Consider the following 22,338-nt stretch of genomic DNA (forward strand, 5'->3'; position numbering starts at 1 on the left):
CCAGGTCTCTCTGGATACTTTAGCTTTTATTTATTTATTTGTAGAGCATTACAAGAGCTCCCAGCCAAGCCTCCTGCCATGCCCTTGAGACAGCTAATCCTACAGGCCCTGGCAGCGCAGCTGGCAGCCCAATCTGGAGCCCTTCCAGCAGGGTAACAGAACCACTGGGAGAGGGGTGTGAACCCCCAAGGGATTTCCCATCCATAAATGCCAATAGTAAAGCCAAGTCATTTCTATCTTTGTTGATCGAATGATGCTTTTGATTTGAATGATATAATAGAAAATATGGTTATTCTTCTGTCATTGATACAGTACCTGACATGATAGAACGTGTGTGGTTCCATTGTATCCAAAATAATATTTACTTGTGTTATTCCTTTGTAGTAACACAGCTGTTCAGGCTCGAGGAAGGGTAAGCAAGGATACACCTAATGTATCTACTTAGCCTGAGTGTGACTCATCTTGTTGCAATCTCTCTCTGCAAAATATATACATTACCAAAGAAGGAGGTGCGGGTGCACTGGAGAATACTGGCATACATACTGTATGGATAATATAGATGACATATAGATGTCAACCTGTTCATCCTTAATTCGTTTTCTGGACAGCACAAGTCATCCTCCTCAGAGGGCAATGAAATCTATGTATGTAATGAAAAAAGCATAGTGCTTGGGCTACACCAAGAGATGCAGGCCATACTAAAACATTACAAACTTCTATTGAGTTTGCTTGATTCATATACCTGTTCTCAAAGAGTAGCCTATTGCGCTTTGTGAAGCAGAAGCCCTTTTGAATGCAACAGAATTGCTTCCATTACCTCCAGTGTTAGCCAGTGAGAACCTATTAGCTACAGCTTGTAAATTCCTGGCTGAGGTCATTGTTGATATGAACGGAGTGGTTTGGATCATATCCTGCAGTTTTTTTCTGAGCTCCACTTGCTTTTAAGGAGCGTCAACGACGCGTCTGGTACATCCCCGCTAAAAACCTTACCGTTGGACGCTTCGGTGTGGAGACAGGTGAGTCAAATCCCATATTATGAGAATTAAAAAACAATCTAAAAGCTATGAAAGTATGTTATAAAGTTGGAATCAAGTTTTTCTTTGACTGGGAAAGTTCCAGTGGACCGACTGTGCGTAAAATGTGAACTTTTTTGTTATAACATATATTTCTTTACTCCGGTTATGTCTATGACATGAGTAAATGTTTGAATTACATTTGTTGTCAGTTTTTGTTAATTTCTGACATTGGGTCAATGCAAAAAACATTAGACACAAGGTGCATGTGCATTTTGGGCATTGAATGCTGGTTTACAGAATCATATTCCTTGTAGTGGGCAGCATAGCTTTGAAGCAGCTTAAGAGGTCTGATAAGGAGGGCTGGAATTGTAATAGTCAGTGATATAAAGTAATTTCCCATACCTGGAGGCATGTGCTGTTATTATTCGTAGTGCATGTTAGCCTATTGGCAATCATTAATCTCAAGTATTTTTTGTAAAGTAGCTGCTGTACATTTTGTTGACCACAATATATAGATTTTCAAAGTTCAGATAAAACCAAAGATCTATAAGTGTCTATATGCATATGGGTAGTGTCTGACTTGGTAATTTACTGTAGCCTATGTGGTCAGCTTTTAATGGTTTAAAATGAGCAGTTTGGTCAATTACATTTACTAATGATTGTTATTCCAAGTTTCATAGTTTTACTGACATAAAGAACAATTATTCACTGAAAACCTTTTTATAGACGGTTTATTGTGTTCTGTACACGCATGATGTAATCGATTCAATCAAATCCTGAAACCAGGTTTCTGGCAAAGGTCAAAAGCAGCATTTGTCTACCTCAAGCAAAATATTGTTTACAATGGGACACAGAAAGAAACTGGACGTCACAGAATGCTGTTTTGGACATATCCTGTAGTTTAAATCTGGTAACCCGTTTTAATTGAATAGGGCCCTGAGCCCATGTTGACATCATCAGTGCTAAAAAATACCATCATAATAGTAGCCTACATTTAGTAGCCTACATAACGACTGGGCTATTCAAGGTCAGCCCAAAAACCCTCCCTTGAAACACACAGTACAGTAGGTTGCCCTCAGCCCTGCTACACTTTACTGGTTTGGCCAGCTGCCAAGCCAAATGTATGATGTCATTTTCTTCTAGCAGCAGCAGCCTCAGAACACCTTGGGAGGCCCCTCCTCCTCTACTGTGACTGGCTCTCATTGTACCAATGACATCACCATTTTAGGCAATAAAATACTGAACAATGTTCTCTTTGGGTTGGGTTTAGTGCCCATATCTTTTCATAATATGGTAGATACATTATCTGGTACTTTACAGTACACTCCTTGTCTCTAACCAGACTAATTGATTCAGTTCTGTTCGTTCATAATGTGAGCATTTGTGCCTTCATGAAGAATTTGTTCATGCAAAGTTGAGTCATATCAGCCTGACACACCAGCAATAGCAGCAGGACCCAATGTTCACAGACAGGGTGCCCATTGGAACACATTGTGACAATGATGATGTTAGATCAGTGGGCTCAGTTACTGGAGGACCTTGTGTTTCCTGTATGGCCCCCATCAGTTACTGGAGGGCCTTGTGTTTCCTGTATGGCCCCCATCAGTTACTGGAGGGCCTTGTGTTTCCTGTATGGCCCCCATCAGTTACTGGAGGGCCTTGTGTTTCCTGTATGGCCCACATCAGTTACTGCAGAGCCCAAGAAGACAGCCTCTGAAGCATCAGTGTCCTCTGTTTATTCTAGTACAGACAATCTTCATTCATCTTAGTAAATGGAGCAAGTCTTAGTGCCTCAGAGCAGTAGCCCTCGTCTCTCCATCCTCACTGTGTGTGTGTGTGTGTGTGTGTGTGTGTGAGTAGGACAGAGGGAGGGAGGGATAGCGAGGGAGTGTAGATGAGTAGAGGATATGAAACAATGATACAGCATGCTCCCTTCCAGCTGACTGCTGAGAAGATCCTAATTAGGCAATGTAGTATGTCTGACTGACTGGCTGGCTGGCTGTGAGGGTGGGTGGGTAGCATTCTCAGAACTGTACCTCTCTGCCTTACCCCTCTCCTCATCCACACCTCTCTCTGTTATTGTGAGAGAGAGAGAGAGAGAGAGAGAGAGAGAGAGAGAGAGAGAGAGAGAGAGAGAGAGAGAGAGAGAGAGAGAGAGAGAGAGAGAGAGAGAGAGAGAGAGAGAGAGAGAGAGAGAGAGAGAGAGAGAGAGAGAGAGAGAGAGAGAGAGAGAGAGGTGGAGAGCGAGGTAGAGAAAGAGAGAGGTAGAGAGAGAGGTAGAGAGAGAGAGGTAGAGAAAGAGAGAGCTCATAACCCACTCCCAGATCTGCTCTCCCTCTTTCCCATTAGTTGTGTGTCACTCTTCAAACCCTATACTGATGTAATCATACTTCTCCGTCCCATGAATTTAACCATATTATGCAACTTGGGGCCTCACCACTTTTTAAGTGCGGTCTGCTGGCTTATAGGGACGGATGAAGTCAGTGGGAAATTCACGCCCATTGAACAAGTGAGTCTGTCTTTCTTTACGTGCTGTTTCCATTGTCCTACTGATCCTATCTTGTCAACTTGACATATATTGGGGACAGATTTCTTTATCCCTATCCTATGAACCGAGCAGACTGAGCTATTGGAGCAGTTGACCTTTTCAGAGTTCCAGAGAGCTGTGAGTCATGCAGAAGCAATGGGAGCTTGAAGTGTTGGCCTGCCCACCGTGAAGTCTTTATCAATGTGTGTGTGTGTGTGTGTGTGTGTGTGTGTCTGAATTCTACATCATGGAAGAACAAGTTTGGGGGCTGTTGAATGTAAAAACACACACATACAGTAATCCTCCCACGTACCCCACCCTGCTGCCCTTGACGTACACACACACACACCTCTGTGCGCGAGTACGAGTCATTCCTGAATCGAGTGTTGTGGATATTATGTCCCGTCCGGTTGTGAGATGTGGATATGGATGTGACAATGTCAGTTGTTGACAAAATGGCTGTGGCCTTTCAGCCTCGTGTCCACTCAGAAATCACACATATTTGACCCTGTCAGTCTACACCTCACAACTCTACCCGCACCTCTGTTGTTGCTAGGTAACGTGTGTTGATATACAGTAGTGCTGTGGCTCTCACTGTCTCCCTGTGTGTGGTGGTCAGTCAGTAATACTTTAGTACTCCTCTGACAGAGATAAGATGACCCTATCACTACCCTGTCCACTGACCAGGACCAGGAACAGATGGTGACTGAGTCACAACAGAACTCAGAGAGACCAGGACCAGGAGCAGATGGTGACTGAGTCACAACAGAACTCAGAGAGACACACAGAGGGAACCATCTGAGAAATGAACCATTGGAAAGGCCGGCCTTTTGTTTCTGTCTGGGCTATAACAACTATCCATTAACTCATTTATGTATCATGATTAGAGACTGGCATTTGTTGCCAGAGTACTGGTCCTGGAAAATCTGTTATTGACAAGTCAAACACCTACACAAACACCAAATGAATAATGCATGTTGCCAGTGGACCTCGGTGATATATATGTCTGTCTCACAGGGAACAGTGCTATGGTGATCTTAGGTTGTGTCTGTATGCTAGTCTGCACAGTAGAAGAGGTGGAGGCATGTTCTAATGACCTAGTCAGGACCTATTCCTGCGTTTGGTCAGGAAGTCCACTCCAGGCGTCCTATTTAATCCCCCTGGTAACATGAGCAATAAGACTCTGTCTGGTTAGATATGTGATGTTTATGCCTTATCCATCACCACCACCACCACTACAGAACTGCTGCCAGGTTTTCATCCGAACAGCCTCTTTGATCTCTCCTAGAGAGAGTAGAGACTGAGGCCACACCCCAGAGAGAGAGGAACACTCCATCAACACACATTACATCTAATTTGTGTTGGAAATAGCTTTCCATGCACTAGATCTCTGGTTATATTGAGACTGTAAAGAGTCCCCATCTCTGTTGGACAGGCAGACACACTGCAACATGACACAGTAGATTAGAAAGATGGTATTCCATTTTCCTACAGTATGAGTCACATCTGAATGGCTATTGGCTAACTAACCACATCTTGTACATCTTGTAGTTAGAAAAGCTCTTTGTGGTTCTGGTGAGGTTTGTTGTTGCTGATGGAGCCAGGGTGAGTGTGTTGTGCTATTTCTGTCCTGTATAGGGCAGGACCTAAGGGACTGACAGGTGGGCAGGTGGGCCCACGTTCCTCTGCTACTGTCTACCAGGAGAATAGACACAGTCTCAACAGCCGAACCCGCAAACGAGCCTGTCACACCGCTGTCAACATTACACACACGCATGAGCACAGGGATATGCACGGACAATCGCACATTCACACACACACAAACACACACACACTGATTTATATTGTTGTACAGTACTAAAACATAGACAGCTTTAAAGCTTTAATCAACAAAACAACTGCCTGTTCCAGACAGACGGCGAGATGAAGGGAGAGATGGAGGGAGAGAGAGGGAGAGATGGAGGGAGAGAGAGGGAGAGATGGAGGGAGAGAGAGAAATTAAGAGAATAACTGATGGAGGCCGTACAAGGCAGAAAGGGGAATTGTGGGGGATGAGCGTACAGATGTAGGATTTTAATTTGATCACCCTGTTGCAGGATAAATTTCCTGCAATGCAGGAAATGTTAAACTTGTAGTGTGTTTGGGGTTTAAAAAGGCTTCTGAAGTTGGACATTTCTGAGTTGATTTTCCCTTACGAAAAACATATCAACCCCTACAAAACTGTCCATTCATTATAATCCACAAAATAATTCACATTTCCTGTTGCTGCAGGATTATTTTCCTGCTGTAGCAAACTGGCTCAAATTAAGATCCTACATCTGTACTAAACAGAGAAGAGAAGACAGGACTCTTCCTCAGGGGGCTTTAACATTTACATTACATTTACGTCATTTAGCAGACGCTCTTATCCAGAGCGACTTACATTATTATAATTTTTTTCATACCCCCTGTGGGAATCGAACCCACAACCCTGGCGTTGCAAACGCCATGCTCTATCAACTGAGCTACATCCCTGCCGGCCATTCCCTCCCCTACCCTGGACGACGCTGGGCCAATTGCGCGCCACCCCATGGGTCTCCCGGTCACGGCCAGCTACGACAGAGCCTGGATTCGAACCAGGATCTCTAGTGGCACAGCTAGCACTGCGATGCAGTGCCTTAGACCACTGCGCCACTCAGGAGACATTAAGTGGTGTGGTGTGGTGTCCATGGTGCCTGCCTGATCATTAATGTTTCTCTGTGGGTTTAGTTTGAGGGACAGATGATATAAACAGACCGGCAATGACTGAATAAACATCAGTAATGGGACAAATCAAATCTGCAATTACGACCAGATGCCTTAAACAAACAGCCACTGCTTTCTATTCTCTTCTGTTGGATCTGTTGTCCCCTGTCTGGCCTGTAATGTTGTTGTTCTCCTGATTGATATGGGTTTTGTCCCAAATGGCACCCTATTCCCTATATAGTGCACTGCTTTTGACCATGGTCCAAAGAGCTTTAGTCAAATGTAGTGCTCTGTGTAGAGGATAGGATGTCATTTAAGTGCGGAGACATGGAAGACTCATTAGGGTAACAACAAACAAAGGGGATCTCTTTACTCTGGTCATTGACTTGATGATGAGTCATGATTATTCAGTTCTTGACACACTCTAACTGGTGCGCCTGGCACCTACTACTATACCCCGTTCAAAGGCACTTCAATCTTTTGTCTTGCCCATTCACCCTCTGAATGGCACACACACAATCCATGTCTCAATTGTCTCAAGGCTTAAAAATCCTTCTTTAACCTGTCTCCTCCCCTTCATCTACACTGATTGAAGTGGATTTAACAAATGACATCAATAAGGGATCATAGCTTTCACCTGGATTCACCTGGTCAGTCTATGTCATGGAAAGAGCAGGTGTTCCTAATGTTTTGTACACTCAGTGTATGTGATCATATACAAACGTAAGCAAGGTTTGAAATTATTATGTTTTAGTCAAATGTTATATCTGTTTGGGCTTCTTGCGGTCAATTTGCAGACTACAAATTATTTGTAATTATGTTCCGGCCCCACGACCATCCGCTCAAGAAAAAATTGGCCCATGGCTGAATCTAGTTGATGATCCCTGGCCTGTGGCGTATAGTTCCCTTGTGTTACAAATGTCATCTTCGGTACCTTCAAGGAAATGTTTTTGTTGAGAACCACTAAGGTCATAGAAGTATTCAACACTGAAAAACAAAGTGCTTGAAAATAACCTTGGCTGGGAGCGCTTTAGAACATAGTTTTTAGCACACATCATTGAGTTATGTAAATACAGACACACACACAAATACATACTGTAGACACACACAGGCACACACATGCAGACGCAACATGGGCACGCACGCACGCATATTTCCTAAAAAGCCTTCCACCATGTTCTAAGTGTTTATGGTAATATAAAGGGTTACTGCAGTGCTTCACTCTCTCAGCCCTTCTTCGGATGTTTGATATGAACCTATTCATGTACTAAAACACATTCTACACACGAACAAACAAATATCATAGGGGCAGTGGCGGTATACTATCTGTTGCCTCTGGTGGTCCTCATTCCAGACCTTAGGAATCCCTCTTTGCCCCCCTCCCATACACTCTATTATATTGATGCATATCCTAAAATGGAATGGTTCATGATTTGGGTGTGGGGTTAGGGGGTGTGGGGGTTAGGGGGTGTGGGGGTGAGGGGGTGAGAGGGTGAGGGGCAGCTGTGGGCGTGGATCAGAGGGCGGGTATATATAGCCTATACCTTGTGGATCACCCTGTGTGGATGCAACTCTCTCCTCCGGTCCTTGGTTCTGTCTTTCGCCTCTCCTTACCTGGACCTAAACATGGCTTACAGACTTTCAGGTAAAGAAATAGGCTGTTGCATTGTGATTGATGCTTGTCTTGTTCATGTGATTTTATTCCATTACTGATACCTAGTGCTGGAATAGTGGTGGTGGTTTGGGGAGATTTTCTCAAGTCCGGTCAGAGACACTGACTGGTGGGTTGTGGGAAGTTCGTCTTGGGTCTTGGTTAGAAACATGGGTTTGTTTAGTGGGTCAGAATTGAAAAACGTTTGGGAACCTGGAGTACTTTTTCTGATTATTGATACTTTTTTTGGTGGAAGGAAACAAAGGTCTTGTGACATCACAGAGGGAGAAAAAAGGTCCATAGAGGTTGAAAGATTTTTTTTGGGAGAAAAGTGACAGTTTGACCTTTTTCATGGCAATGCTATTTACAGCAGGATTAATGCACTTAATGGAAATGAAGTCCTTGGGACAGCATCATTTAGGCAGTCAGTAGTGAATCAAAGATGATTCATTCAATGTTAATTTGGTACATTATGAGTCAGACAGAGGTATCACATGGTAGATACTAACAGTTGATCTGCCTGACCTCCATAACTCTCTCTCTGGGAGCCGTTTGGCTTTGATCTGCCATCAGTGAGCCATCAATGGTGGTGAGAGCCAGGCTCCCTGGCACCATCCTGGTTCACCACTCACTGTGCTCTTACTCGGACCTTTCCACTGTAGAGTGCTTCCCACCCCAGGGACCAAAGTGGTATACTCCAACCCCTCCTACAGAACGCTGGTGCATACCATTTCTGTTTCTGTGGGGGGAGCTGTGTGATTGGCGGTAGCTGAAAGGCTTAGCGTTTAATTACTCTGCCCTTTTATTAGGCATCTAGACCCACAATGGTCACGGTGGCACAGTGGCACCCATAGTGTCCTCAAAAGTCACTCCTCTGACTGTGGGCCTTGATCAAATCAAATAAAACATTTATTTGTCACATGCGCTGAATACAATAGGTGTAGACTTTATTATGAAATGCTTACTTACGAGCCCTTTCCCAACAATGCAAAGTGAAAAAGTATGAAAAATTTGCTAAATAAGAAAGGAAATAGTAACACAATAAAATTACAATAACGAGACTATATACAAGGAGTACCTGTACGTACCGGTACGGAGTCAAGGTGCAGGGATAAGAGGTAGTTGAGGTAGGGGTAAAAGTGACTAGGCAATCAGGATAGATAATAAACATAGTAGCAGCAGCATGTGAAGAGTGTGAAAGTGTGTCTATGTGTGAGTGTGGCGTCAATATGTATGTGTGTGTTTTGTGTGAGCATATGTAGTGTGTGTGTATGTGTGTGTTGGAGTGTCAGTGTAGTATGTGTGAGTGTGTGGGTAGAGTCCAGTGAGTGTGCATAGAGCCAGTGCAAGAGAGTCAGTGCAAAAAAAAAAGGGGGTCAATGCAAATAGTCCGGGTAACCATTTGATTAACTGTTCAGCAGTCTTATGGCTTGGGGGTAGAAGCTGTTCAGGAGCCTTTCGGTCCCAGACTTGGCGCTCCGGTACCATTTGCTGTGCGGTAGCAAAGAGAACAGTCTATAACTTGGTTGACTGGAGTCTTTGACCATTTTTGGGGCCTTCCTCTGACCACCTGTTATAGAGGTCCTGGATGGCAGGGAGCTCGGCCCCAGTGATGTCCCTGCCACAAGGGCACAGTGCTTACAAACCAGAATGGAATGCATGGTTTACTCAATTTGAGATGGATTCGGGCTTCTGAGACTGTGATACTTTGCTACCCTACTCCCCCTAATCTAGCCACTGATCCAGTCCTGCCAATTTGATTCTGATGGACTGATCCTGATTGGCTCGTACCACTGAGATAAGAATGGGGGTGACTCACCGGTGACTCAGTATCGGGGCTTAAGCCAGGCTGCCTCCTTTATCCCTCTGGCACAGCTGAAGACAGGCCTCTCTCTTTCCCCTGTTCCACCCACCCATCCATCCTCACTGGACACTACAGCTGGGAGAGAGCACATACCACAGCGTCTGAAACTAATCCTGTTCAGTTCACCACACACCACACACATCCCCAGACACCTCGAAGAGCACCAATTGGCTTTTGTAAATATTTGCAGTGTTCCCATGGCTACCAGGATATAATGTCATTCCCTCATTAGTATTTCTCTCCATCACTCTCATTTTTAAACCGGATTAAGATACTTCTCAACTCTCATCTGTTGTGTCTCATAAATCACAGATAATTTCGTTCTGGCTCCCAAACGGCTAACCCCAGCATAGAGATCCAGACTGATTGACCTTTGGTAGTTTTGGCGTAATTTAGATGATCCAGATGACACATACGGTCGCTGAAAGGCTGAAAGAGCATGGTTCATTCCAGGGAGGCCCTAGAACACATACACACACACCAATCTCTTCCAGGAAACAGCTATGTCTCTGCCCATTGTGATGGGAATGTTGGTATGTTGATGAGAGGAGCAGGGGGACGTTTTTGTTTACACTAAGAGCCAATGAAACGACACTGCCAAAAAGGTCACAAAGGTGAGAGAGGAGGTGGTTGGATGGGGTGTGTTGGAGTGAGTGAGACAAGCGCTCTAAAAATATGGCCTAAACTTTCCAGAAAAGCCTGATAAAGTCACCCAGTCCCCGTGGGGCCGAGTCAGACACAGAGTGATGACTACACGCTAAAGCTCTGTTCAGGACAGGCAGAAATCTGTGGGCCATTTTGAGGCAGTCATTTTCCACTTCCCTCAGCTGTTTGGCATGCCGGTGCTAAGCCCCTCACCTGGCTGGTTCTGATTAGAGGACAGGACACTTACTGGGATGCCAGCTTGAACATGTCTCTCTTAGCTTGGATGATGGATAGGTTTTTGTGTGTCTGGGTGCCCCATAGACAGGACCATGTTTTGTCAATCAGTACACATGACAGGCCGTGTGTGTGTGTGTGTGTGTATGTGTTAATGGCAGGTGAGGACTTTGGAAGGCCCAGGGTCATTACGCAGGGAAGGGTTGCAGAGAGCTGAGGATCATAGTATAAGAATATGATGAATATTAAGTATTACATAAGTCATATAGGTATTACATGTCCCTGGATACTCTCTCGTAGGCTCACATGGACCTTATTGAGATCTAGGGCTCTATTCAATCTGTATCGCAGAAGTCTGTAGTGGTTGACTCAATCAAAATGTAACCTACACTGCCTCCCTGTGGTGACTCTGGGACATCACATCCAACTAAACTAGAGCCTTGACAGTTTACATACTTCCAATCAATGAATCTCTAATTACATTTATTTACTTGTCAATCAATTAATTTGACGAGTTAATCATGTATACATGACTTGATCCCCAATAGTAAATGTGATTGTTGTTTGTGTTGGTACAGGGCCGAGGAGCTACGCTACTTCCACAATGACTGAACGCTTCGACTGTTACTATTGCCGTGACAACCTGCATGGGAAGAAGTATGTTAAGAAGGAAGAGAAGCACGTGTGTACAAAGTGCTTCGACAAGCTCTGTGCCAATACCTGCGCAGAATGCCGTCGCCCCATTGGGGCTGATGCCAAGGTGGGTATTGTGTTTGTGTGTGTAGGACTGTCCTTGTGAGTGTGCGTGTTTGTGTGTGCCCTTAAATGTGTGTATGTGTGTGTGTTCAGTAGGCTGACTGGCTTCAGTTCATATGTGCAGATTAAGGCCAGTGTTTCTTATCTGTTCTTCCTCAATAAGCAGCAACAGTCAGCATTCAGTCACGGACACAGATTTTTTAAAAACGTTTTGTGATTTGTGTATTGTTGTGAATTGTTAGATACTACTGCACTGTTGGAGCTAGGAACACAAGCATTTCGCTACACCCGCAATATCAATTTTATTTTTTATTTTATATAGCCCTTCTTACATCAGCTAATATCTCGAAGTGCTGTACAGAAACCCAGCCTAAAACCCCAAACAGCTAGTAATGCAGGTGTAGAAGCACGGTGGCTAGGAAAAACTCCCTAGAAAGGCAAAACCTAGGAAGAAACCTAGAGAGGAACCAGGCTATGAGGGGTGGCCAGTCCTCTTCTGGCTGTGCCGGGTGGAGATTATAACAGAACCATGCCAAGATGTTCAAAAATGTTCATAAGTGACAAGCATGGTCAAATAATAATCAGGAATAAATCTCAGTTGGCTTTTCATAGCCGATCATTAAGAGTTGAAAACAGCAGGTCTGGGACAGGTAGGGGTTCCATAACCGCAGGCAGAACAGTTGAAACTGGAATAGCAGCAAGGCCAGGCGGACTGGGGACAGCAAGGAGTCACCACGGCCGGTAGTCCCGACGTATGGTCCTAGGGCTCAGGTCTCTCAGTTGGCTTTTCATAGCCGATCATTAAGAGTTGAAAACAGCAGGTCTGGGACAGGTAGGGGTTTCGTAGCCGCAGGCAGAACAGTTGAAACTGGAATAGCAGCAAGGCCAGGCGGACTGGGGACAGCAAGGTGTCATCATGCCCGGTAGTCCTGACGTATGGTCCTAGGGCTCAGGTTCTCAGAGAGAAAGAGAGAACGAGAGAATTAGAGAGAGCATACTTAAATTCACACAGGACACTGGATAAGACAGGAGAAGTACTCCAGGTATAACCAACTAACCCCAGCCCCCCGACACATAAACTACTGCAGCATAAATACTGGAGGCTGAGACAGGAGCGGTCCGGAGACACTGTGGCCCCATCCGAAGAAACCCCCGGACAGGGCCAAACAGGAAGGATATAACCCCACCCACTCCGCCAAAGCACAGCCCCCGCACCACTAGAGGGATATCCCCAACCACCAACTTACAATCCTGAGACAAGGCCGAGTATAGCCCACAGAGGTCTCCACCACAGCACAAACCAAGGGGGGGGCGCCAACCCAGACAGGAAGATCACGTCAGTAACTCAACCCACTCAAGTGACGCACCCCTCCCAGGGACGGCATGAAAGAGCACCAGCAAGCCAGTGACTCAGCCCCTGCAACAGGGTTAGAGGCAGAGAACCCCAGTGGAGAGGGGAACCGGCCTGGCAGAGACAGCAAGGGCTGTTCGTTGCTCCAGCCTTTCCGTTCACCTTCACACTCCTGGGCCAGACTACACTCAATCATATGACCTACTGAAGAGATAAGTCTTCAGTAAAGACTTAAAGGTTGAGACCGAGTCTGCGTCTCTCACATGGGTAGGCAGACTGTTCCATAAAAATGGAGATCTATAGGAGAAAGCCCTGCCTCCCGCTGTTTGCTTAGAAATTCTAGGGACAATTAGGAGGCCTGCGTCTTGTGACCGTAGCGTACGTATTGGTATGTACGGCAGGACCAACTCGGAAAGATAGGTAGGAGCAAGCCCATGTAACGCTTTATAGGTTAACAGTAAAACCTTGAAATCAGCCCTTGCCTTAACAGGAAGCCAGTGTAGGGAAGCTAGCACTGGAGTAATATGATCAAATTTCTTGGTTCTAGTCAGGATTCTAGCAGCCGTATTTAGCACTAACTGAAGTTTATTTAGTGCTTTATCCGGGTAGCCGGAAAATAGAGCATTGCAGTAGTCTAACCTAGAAGTAACAAATGCATGGATTAATTTTTCTGCATCATTTTTGGACAGAAAATTTCTGATTTTTGCAATGTTACGTAGATGGAAAAAAGCTGTCCTTGAAACAGTCTTGATATGTTCGTCAAAAGAGAGATCAGGGTCAAGAGTAACGCCTAGGTCCTTCACAGTTTTATTTGAGACGACTTTACAACCATCAAGATTAATTGTCAGATTTAACAGAAGATCTCTTTGTTTCTTGGGACCTAGAACAAGCATCTCTGTTTTGTCCGAGTTTAAAAGTAAAAAGTTTTCAGCCATCCACTTCCTTATGTCTGAAACACAGGCTTCTAGCGAGGGCAATTTTGGGGCTTCACCATGCTTCATTGAAATGTACAGCTGTGTGTCATCCGCATAGCAGTGAAAGTTAACATTATGTTTTCGAATAACATCCCCAAGAGGTAAAATATATAGTGAAAACAATAGTGGTCCTAAAACGGAACCTTGAGGAACACCGAAATGTACAGTTGATTTGTCGGAGGACAGACCATTCACAGAGACAAACTGATATCTTTCCGACAGGTAGGATCTAAACCAGGCCAGAACTTGTCCGTGTAGACCAATTTGGGTTTCCAGTCTCTCCAAAAGAATGTGGTGATCGATGGTGTCAAAGGCAGCACTAAGGTCTAGTAGCACGAGGACAGATGCAGAGCCTCGGTCTGACGCCATTAAAAGGTCATTTACCACCTTCACAAGTGCAGTCTCAGTGCTATGATGGGGTCTAAAACCAGACTGAAGCATTTCGTATACATTGTTTGTCTTCAGAAAGGCAGTGAGTTGCTGCGCAACAGCTTTTTCTAAAATTTTTGAGAGGAATGGAAGATTCGATATAGGCCGATAGTTTTTTATATTTTCCGGGTCAAGGTTTGGCTTTTTCAAGAGAGGCTTTATCACTGCCACTTTTAGTGAGTTTGGTACACATCCGGTGGATAGAGAGCTGTTTATTATGTTCAACATAGGAGGGCCAAGCACAGGAAGCAGCTCCTTCAGCAGTTTAGTAGGAATAGGATCCAGTATGCAGCTTGAAGGTTTAGAGGCCATGATTATTTTCATCATTGTGTCAAGAGATATAGTACTAAAACACTTAAGTGTCTCTCCCGATCCCAGGCCCTCGCAGAGCTGTGCAGATCCAGGACAGCTAAGCCCTGGAGGAATACGCAGATTCAAAGAGGAGTCCGTAATTTGCTTTCTAATGGTCATGATCTTTTCCTCAAAGAAGTTCATGAATTTATCACTGCTGAAGTGAAAGCCATCCTCTCTTGGGGAATGCTGCTTTTTAGTTAGCTTTGCAACAGTATCAAAAAGAAATTTTGGATTGTTCTTATTTTCCTCGATTAAGTTGGAAAAGTAGGATGATCGAGCAGCAGTGAGGGCTCTTCGGTACTGCACGGTACTGTCTTTCCAAGCTAGTCGGAAGACTTCCAGTTTGGTGTGGCGCCATTTCCGTTCCAATTTCCTGGAAGCTTGCTTCAAAGCTCGGGTATTTTCTGTATACCAGGGAGCTAGTTTCTTATGACAAATGTTTTTCGTTTTTAGGGGTGCAACTGCATCTAGGGTATTGCGCAAGGTTAAATTGAGTTCCTCAGTTAAGTGGTTAACTGATTTTTGTCCTCTGACGTCCTTGGGTAGGCAGAAGGAGTCTGGAAGGGCATCAATGAATTTTTGTGTTGTCTGAGAATTTATAGCACGACTTTTGATGCTCCTTGGTTGGGGTCTGAGCAGATTATTTGTTGCGATTGCAAACGTAATAAAATGGTGGTCCGATAGTCCAGGATTTTGTGGAAAAACATTAAGATCTACAACATTTATTCCATGGGACAAAACTAGGTCCAGAGTATGACTGTGGCAGTGAGTAGGTCCAGAGACATGTTGGACAAAACCCACTGAGTCGATAATGGCTCTGAAAGACTTTTGGAGTGGGTCTGTGGACTTCTCCATGTGAATATTAAAATCACCAAAAATTAGAATATGATCTGCTATGACTACAAGGTCTGATAGGAATTCAGGAAACTCAGAGAGGAACGCTGTATGTGGCCCAGGAGGCCTGTAAACAGTAGCTATAAAAAGTGATTGAGTAGGCTGCATAGATTTCATGACTAGAAGCTCAAAAGATGAAAACGCCATTTTTTTTTTTGTAAATTGAAATTTGCTATCGTAAATGTTAGCAACACCTCCGCCTTTGCGGGATGCACGGGGAATATGGTCACTAGTGTAACCAGGAGGTGAGGCCTCATTTAACACAGCAAATTCATCAGGCTTAAGCCATGTTTCAGTCAGGCCAATCACATCAAGATTATGATCAGTGATTAGTTCATTGACTATGACTGCCTTTGAAGTGAGGGATCTAACATTAAGTAACCCTATTTTGAGATGTGAGGTATCACGATCTCTTTCAATAATGGCAGGAATGGAGGAGGTCTTTATCCTAATAAGATTGCTAGGGTGAACACCGCCATGTTTAGTTTTGCCCAACCTAGATCGAGGCACAGACACAGTCTCAATGGGTATGGCTGAGCTGACTACACTGACTGTGCTATTGGCAGACTCCACTAAGCTGGCAGGTTGGCTAACAGCCTGCTGCCTGGCCTGCACCCTATTTCACTGTGGGGCTAGAGGAGTTAGAGCCCTATCTATGTTGGTAGATAAGAGGAGAGCACCCCTCCAGCTAGGATGGAGTCCGTCACTCCTCAGCAGGTCAGGCTTGGTCCTGTTTGTGGGTGAGTCCCAGAAAGAGGGCCAATTATCCACAAATGTTATCTTTTGGGAGGGGCAGAAAACAGTTTTCAACCAGCGATTAAGTGCTGAGACTCTGCTGTAGAGCTCGTCACTTCCCCTAACTGGGAGGGGGCCAGAGACAATTACTCGATGCCGACACATCTTTCTAGCTGATTTACACGCTGAAGCTATGTTGCACTTGGTGACCTCTGACTGTTTCATCCTAACATCGTTGGTGCCGACGTGGATAACAATATCTCTATACTCTCTACACTCGCCAGTTTTAGCTTTAGCCAGCACCATCTTTAGATTAGCCTTAACGTCGGTAGCCCTGCCCCCTGGTAAACAGTGTATGATCGCTGGGTGATTCGTTTTAAGTCTAATACTGCGGGTAATGGAGTCGCCAATGACTAGGGTTTTCAATTTGTCAGAGCTAATGGTGGGAGCCTTCGGAGTCTCAGACCCCGTAACGGGAGGAGTAGAGACTAGAGAAGACTCAGACTCAGACTCCGACTCGCTACATAATGGGGAAAACCGGTTGAAGGTTTCTGTCGGCTGAATGAGCGACACCGGTTGAGCATTCCAACAGTATTTCCCTCCAGAAGCCATGAGAAAGTTGTCCGGCTGCGGGGACTGTGCGGGGGGATTTATACTAACGTTACTGTCTGTACTTACTGGTGGCACAGACGCTGTTTCTTCCTTTCCTACACTGATATTACCCTTGCGTCTGAAGCTGGGCTTGTAGCACAGCTATTCTCGCCGTAAGGCGAGAATTCTCCTGTATATTATGAGTACAGCGACTGCAATTAGAAGACATCATGTTAATGTTACTACTTAGCTTCGGCTGTTGAAGATGTTGATGAACCATGTCCAGATAAAGCGTCCGGAGTGAAAAAGTTGAATAAGGGAAAAAAGTTGCGATGGAAAAAAGGAAAATAACGTAAAGTTGGCAGCTAAAACGCACAGGAAAATGACTCTTCTGTCTCGGGATAAACGTCCGGGGTGAAAAAGTTTAACGAAAAAAGATGAGTGAGGACAAAACTAAAAAGTTGGTAAATTTGTTGAACACAGAGATTGATTAAACGTTTATTAAAAGTAAAACGTGAATAGTTTGGCAGGTAGCCAAGTAGCAACAAACAGCACAGCAGTACGGAGACTGCAATAACATCTGCTACATTTGTGTATGTGACCAATCAAATGTGTTTTGATTTGATACTTGTCTTAAAGACACTATAATTACTAACTAACCCTGTAGGATCGTTTCACCATTGCTGTCTACCTCAGACTGCCCGTATTGGCTGGCAGTCCTTCATGCTACGCTGCACTCAAATTCACTTCATCTCCAATGCTAATAATGCTTTCCAGATGGACATAGTCTGTTTTATGGCAAACCCTTCTGAATACCGTAGCCTACAATTGATTAAGAAATGAGCCTCAGTTTAATGAGGTGTGTATGAAGCTCATGTGAATGAATGTATCTCACTCCTCACCCTCTCCCCTCCTCCATGTCCAGGAGCTGAACCATAAGAACCGCCACTGGCATGAGGACTGTTTCCGCTGTGCCAAGTGCTACAAGCCCCTGGCCAACGAGCCCTTCAGCGCCAGGGACGACGGCAAGATCATGTGTGGCAAGTGTGGCTCCTGCGAGGATGGCAACCGGTGCCAGGCCTGCTACAAGGTGGTCATGCCAGGTGTGCTTAACCATAACCACAATGCACTTCTTCATCTGTCCTTAACGTGACCTAGCACTATGCACGTGGCTGCTGTTTACATTTTCAATTCCCACACTGTATGAAACAGGTGTTTTTATTGTAATCTATTGTATCTTTGATTGCCAGGCACCCAGAACGTGGAGTATAAGAAGAAGGTGTGGCATGAGGAGTGCTTCACCTGCTTCGAGTGCAAGCAGCCAATCCGCTCGCAGAGCTTCCTGAACAAGGGCGATGACATCTACTGCGGCCCGTGCCATGAGAAGAAGTTTGCCAAGAAATGCTTCCACTGCAAGCAGGTGAAAAACAAAATCTGCCCCTTCACACACCCACATACAGAAAAACATATTTCATTATATTGTGAATTTTGCCCTTATATTGTGACCCTCCCCGTTTACTGTAAAACAAATTGAACATCCTCCCCCTCATAGAATTAACTCTAAAGTATGTTTACGACCACACATAACGAGAACTGTAGTGACCCTGTGTTTATAAACGTGGATATCAACTTTGCCACTTCAACATGGTTTTGTGGCACAGTCAATGCCACGTAGGGCTAGGGGCCAGAAGGTTGATGGTTCACCGACCACCACAGACGAGCTCACACTCCCTGCCTGTTTCATTACACTACGATCAAAGCCGGCTGCAGACTAGGGGGAAATCGGATTTTCAACATTTTGATGCCATATTTATAATTATATAAAATATATGCAACGAATGTTCCAACAACAGGTTTCTGTGCCAATGCAACACACAACCAATAAACAAAGCAAAAAATAAAAAATAATATAATAAGAAATAAGAAATTAAAAAAACAAAGCATACCGACTTCGGGCACTTCAATATCATGGTTTGCGTTTTCAACACCACAATAAATAGACTATGTCAATCTCAACAAACAGTGGCCGCTGCACAGTTTGAATTGACTGATTGATTGATCTTATTTGTCCGTTTAAAAAATACATACATATACACAAATATTTTAAAAGTGACCGGGATTGCACAATAAAGTCAGGGACTTATTTCCATTGTGGTCCCTATTTTTTTAAACATAAATACATAAACAATTACATAGATACAGACACATTACATAGATACAGACACATTACACAGATACAGACACATTACATAGATACAGACACATTACAGAGATACAGACACATTACATAGATACAGACACATTACACAGATACAGACACATTACACAGATACAGACACATTACAGAGATACAGACACATTACATAGATACAGACACTATTATTATTATTATTATTATTATTACATTACAGAGATAGATACATTACAGAGATACAGACACATTACAGAGATACAGACACATTAGAGATACAGACACAGATACAGACACATTACAGAGATACAGACACATTACAGAGATACAGACACATTACATAGATACAGACACATTATTATTATTATTATTACATTACAGAGATAGACACATTACAGAGATACAGACACATTATAGAGATAGACACATTACATAGATACAGACACATTACATAGATACAGACACATTACATAGACACAGACACATTACAGAGATACAGACACATTACATAGATACAGACACATTACATAGATACAGACACATTACATAGATACAGACACATTATTATTATTATTATTACATTACAGAGATAGACACATTACAGAGATACAGACACATTACAGAGATACAGACACATTACAGAGATACAGACATTACAGAGATACAGACACATTACAGAGATAGACACAGACACATTAGAGATACAGACACATTACAGAGATACAGACACATTACAGAGATACAGACACAGATACAGACATATTACATAGATACAGACAAATTACATAGATACAGACACATTACATAGATACAGACACATTACATAGATACAGACACATTATTATCATTATTATTATTACTACATTACAGAGATACAGACACATTACAGAGATAGAGACGAAAGAATGCTCAACCTTCAGATGAGGAGGAAGTACAATTCTTACAAGCTTGTTTGGCTGCTAGCTTATTCTTTCTTTATCCTTAGTCTTTTATCTTTAGATGTTTGGAGCTGCTGGTGAACAATGCTGTGCAGGCATAAGTGACACTGGACTAGCGCCCTTGCCAGAGTCTTTAGGGGGTCTATAGCTAGGTTTCCATCCAATTGGAGACAGATTTTCATGTGAATATTCTAAAATCTTCATAAAAACAATATGCCATTTCAGAGTTTCCTGTAGGAAAATTTGGCACCGGACAACATGACAGGGAAGATTTTAATTTACCGGACAGTTTAGAAATTTTATGGACATCCATATTCATTCAGATCCGACCTGGCGCAGCCAGCGCCATCAATAAACAAGGGATGTTGGCCAAATGAGTCACATTTACGTGTCCTTAAAAACAGCCTATAACAAATTACAAAAACACCATTTTTTTGTGTTTCGATGTGCAGCATATGCAAAACTTTACAGCCTATTTTTTTTTTTTTTTTGGGGGGGGGGGGGGGGTTAGGCTACTTTCCTAAAACAAGAATTGTCCAGCTGTCAGAAGTTTCAGCACTAAATGCATCAGGGCATTGCATGCAAAGGCCTATCTATGGCTTAGGTGTCTGCTGTATGATATTAATATCATATACCCCAGAGAGATAGAGATATGCCGGCAGCATGCTACGACACCAACATGCATTTCTTTATGTCAGATGGGTACTGCATCTGCTGTACAGATATAGATGTACACAAGTAATTTGTACATTTTCAATCCAAATATTTTGTATAAAGATAAGCATTATATTGTTAGATTATAGGAGTAACTCTGGTAGGCCTGAAACAGTCTTCCTCACCTCAAGTTCAACTGTTGGAGTCAGTCTTCATATCATAGGCCTGCAGTAGCTAAAGCTTAATAATAACCACACCATACCAAACCTTTACAAACGTTTCTAAACTTTATTAGGGTAATATCAAAAGTAAGTCAAGCCATTGTTTATAGGGAAAATATGAGCAGAAGAGGGAATGTAAACCAGGGAAACCATACAACCCTCCCCAAAGCCAAAAACTCATGTTTGACAACCCTCCCCTATTTTGGACCACACCTCCCCCAGTACATTTTTATCTGTCCCGTATGACAGTGTAATTACAGTAGACCTAATTATAGTATTCTTAAGGTACAAGTTAAAGGAAATGCTTTCTGTTTCTCTCCCCTCAGCCCATCACTTCAGGTGGTATAAGCTACCAGGACCAGCCATGGCACTCTGAGTGCTTTGTGTGTCGTACCTGCCGTAAGAGCCTGGCCGGAACCCGCTTCACCTCCCATGAGGAGCACGTCTACTGTGTGGACTGCTACAAGACCTCCGTTGCCAAGCAGTGCAACGGCTGTAAGAACCCCATCACAGGTCAGACACCCACACACATTTTACATGACCATGTATGCCTGATATTTATTGTATGGACAGATGCTCTGTTTTTATATATAATATAATATAATATAATATGCCATTTAGCAGACGCTTTTATCCAAAGCGACTTACAGTCATGTGTGCATACATTTTTACATATGGTAAAAGAGATGATAAAGGATTTAATTATGTGCAGGATGTGGCATTGTTGAGATTATATTTTGGCTGTAAACGGCACTGGTCATCAAATATCTGGCCCAATACTATGCTGACTGCTGCAAATACCATCTCCCATAATACAGGGTTTGGCCATGGGACCAACGTGGTGAACTATGAGGGCCACTCCTGGCATGAATACTGCTTCAACTGCAAGAAATGCTCCCTCTCCCTGGCCAACAAGCGCTTTGTCATCAACGGAGAGAACATCTACTGCCCTGATTGTGCTAAGAAGCTGTGAGCACAGCCAGCCAGAGGGCCAAACAAGTTATGTCTGTCAGTCATGTTTTGATAGGGCCAGAACATCAACTAGTGCCAACTAACTCAAGTTGAGCGGTCAAGCCAAGGGTTAAAACTACAGAGAAAGGTCAATTACCTGAATTAATTTGAACAGCAGCTGAATATGAATCTTGTTCCAGTGTTTTGTCATTGATGAATACTAACACACGCCAACTGGTTTGCTTTTGTGGGCCTGCGATATGCAATACTAAAAAGCTTGAACACTGCATAGCCATATTAGGGAATGCTATTTTCAGTGCCTTACTGGACCAGTGCTTTGAGAATACTAATATGGCAATTACATGTTTCCTGTTGCTTCTTGAATTATATTCTAGCTTTCCTAAATAATCAGTCATGGCATCTCTGAAGTGATGTTTGCAGAGCGGTTATGTATGAGGGTTTCGACATATAACGAACGCTTCATGTAATAATCAGTATGGACAAAGTAGGTATTTTTTGTAGGTATCAAGTGGTGTTATGAGATAGTAATCTAATCATGTAGTCATACTGTATCTTTTTGAAGTGGAGTGAAAGTTTGGGATGTGAATGCACATTATGGTGGATCAATAAAGGCAAGC

General features: G+C 43.6%; 1 protein-coding gene across 1 annotated transcript; it reads left to right on the forward strand.

Moving 5' to 3' along the window:
* Positions 1-956: 956 nt before the first annotated feature.
* On the forward strand, positions 957-21,722 carry LOC311105346 (four and a half LIM domains protein 1-like; the record flags this gene model as incomplete). Its single annotated transcript, XM_084147470.1, has 6 exons — positions 957-1,016; positions 11,240-11,421; positions 17,671-17,848; positions 17,996-18,165; positions 21,076-21,262; positions 21,568-21,722. Exons 2-6 carry the CDS (start codon positions 11,266-11,268, stop codon positions 21,720-21,722), a joined length of 846 nt encoding a protein of 281 aa, XP_084003596.1. The 5' UTR covers positions 957-1,016; positions 11,240-11,265.
* Between the last annotated feature and the right edge of the window lie 616 nt (positions 21,723-22,338).

The sequence above is a fragment of the Coregonus lavaretus genome, assembly GCF_964263955.1.
Source record: "Coregonus lavaretus genome assembly, chromosome: 29".
Lineage (NCBI taxonomy): Eukaryota > Metazoa > Chordata > Actinopteri > Salmoniformes > Salmonidae > Coregonus > Coregonus lavaretus.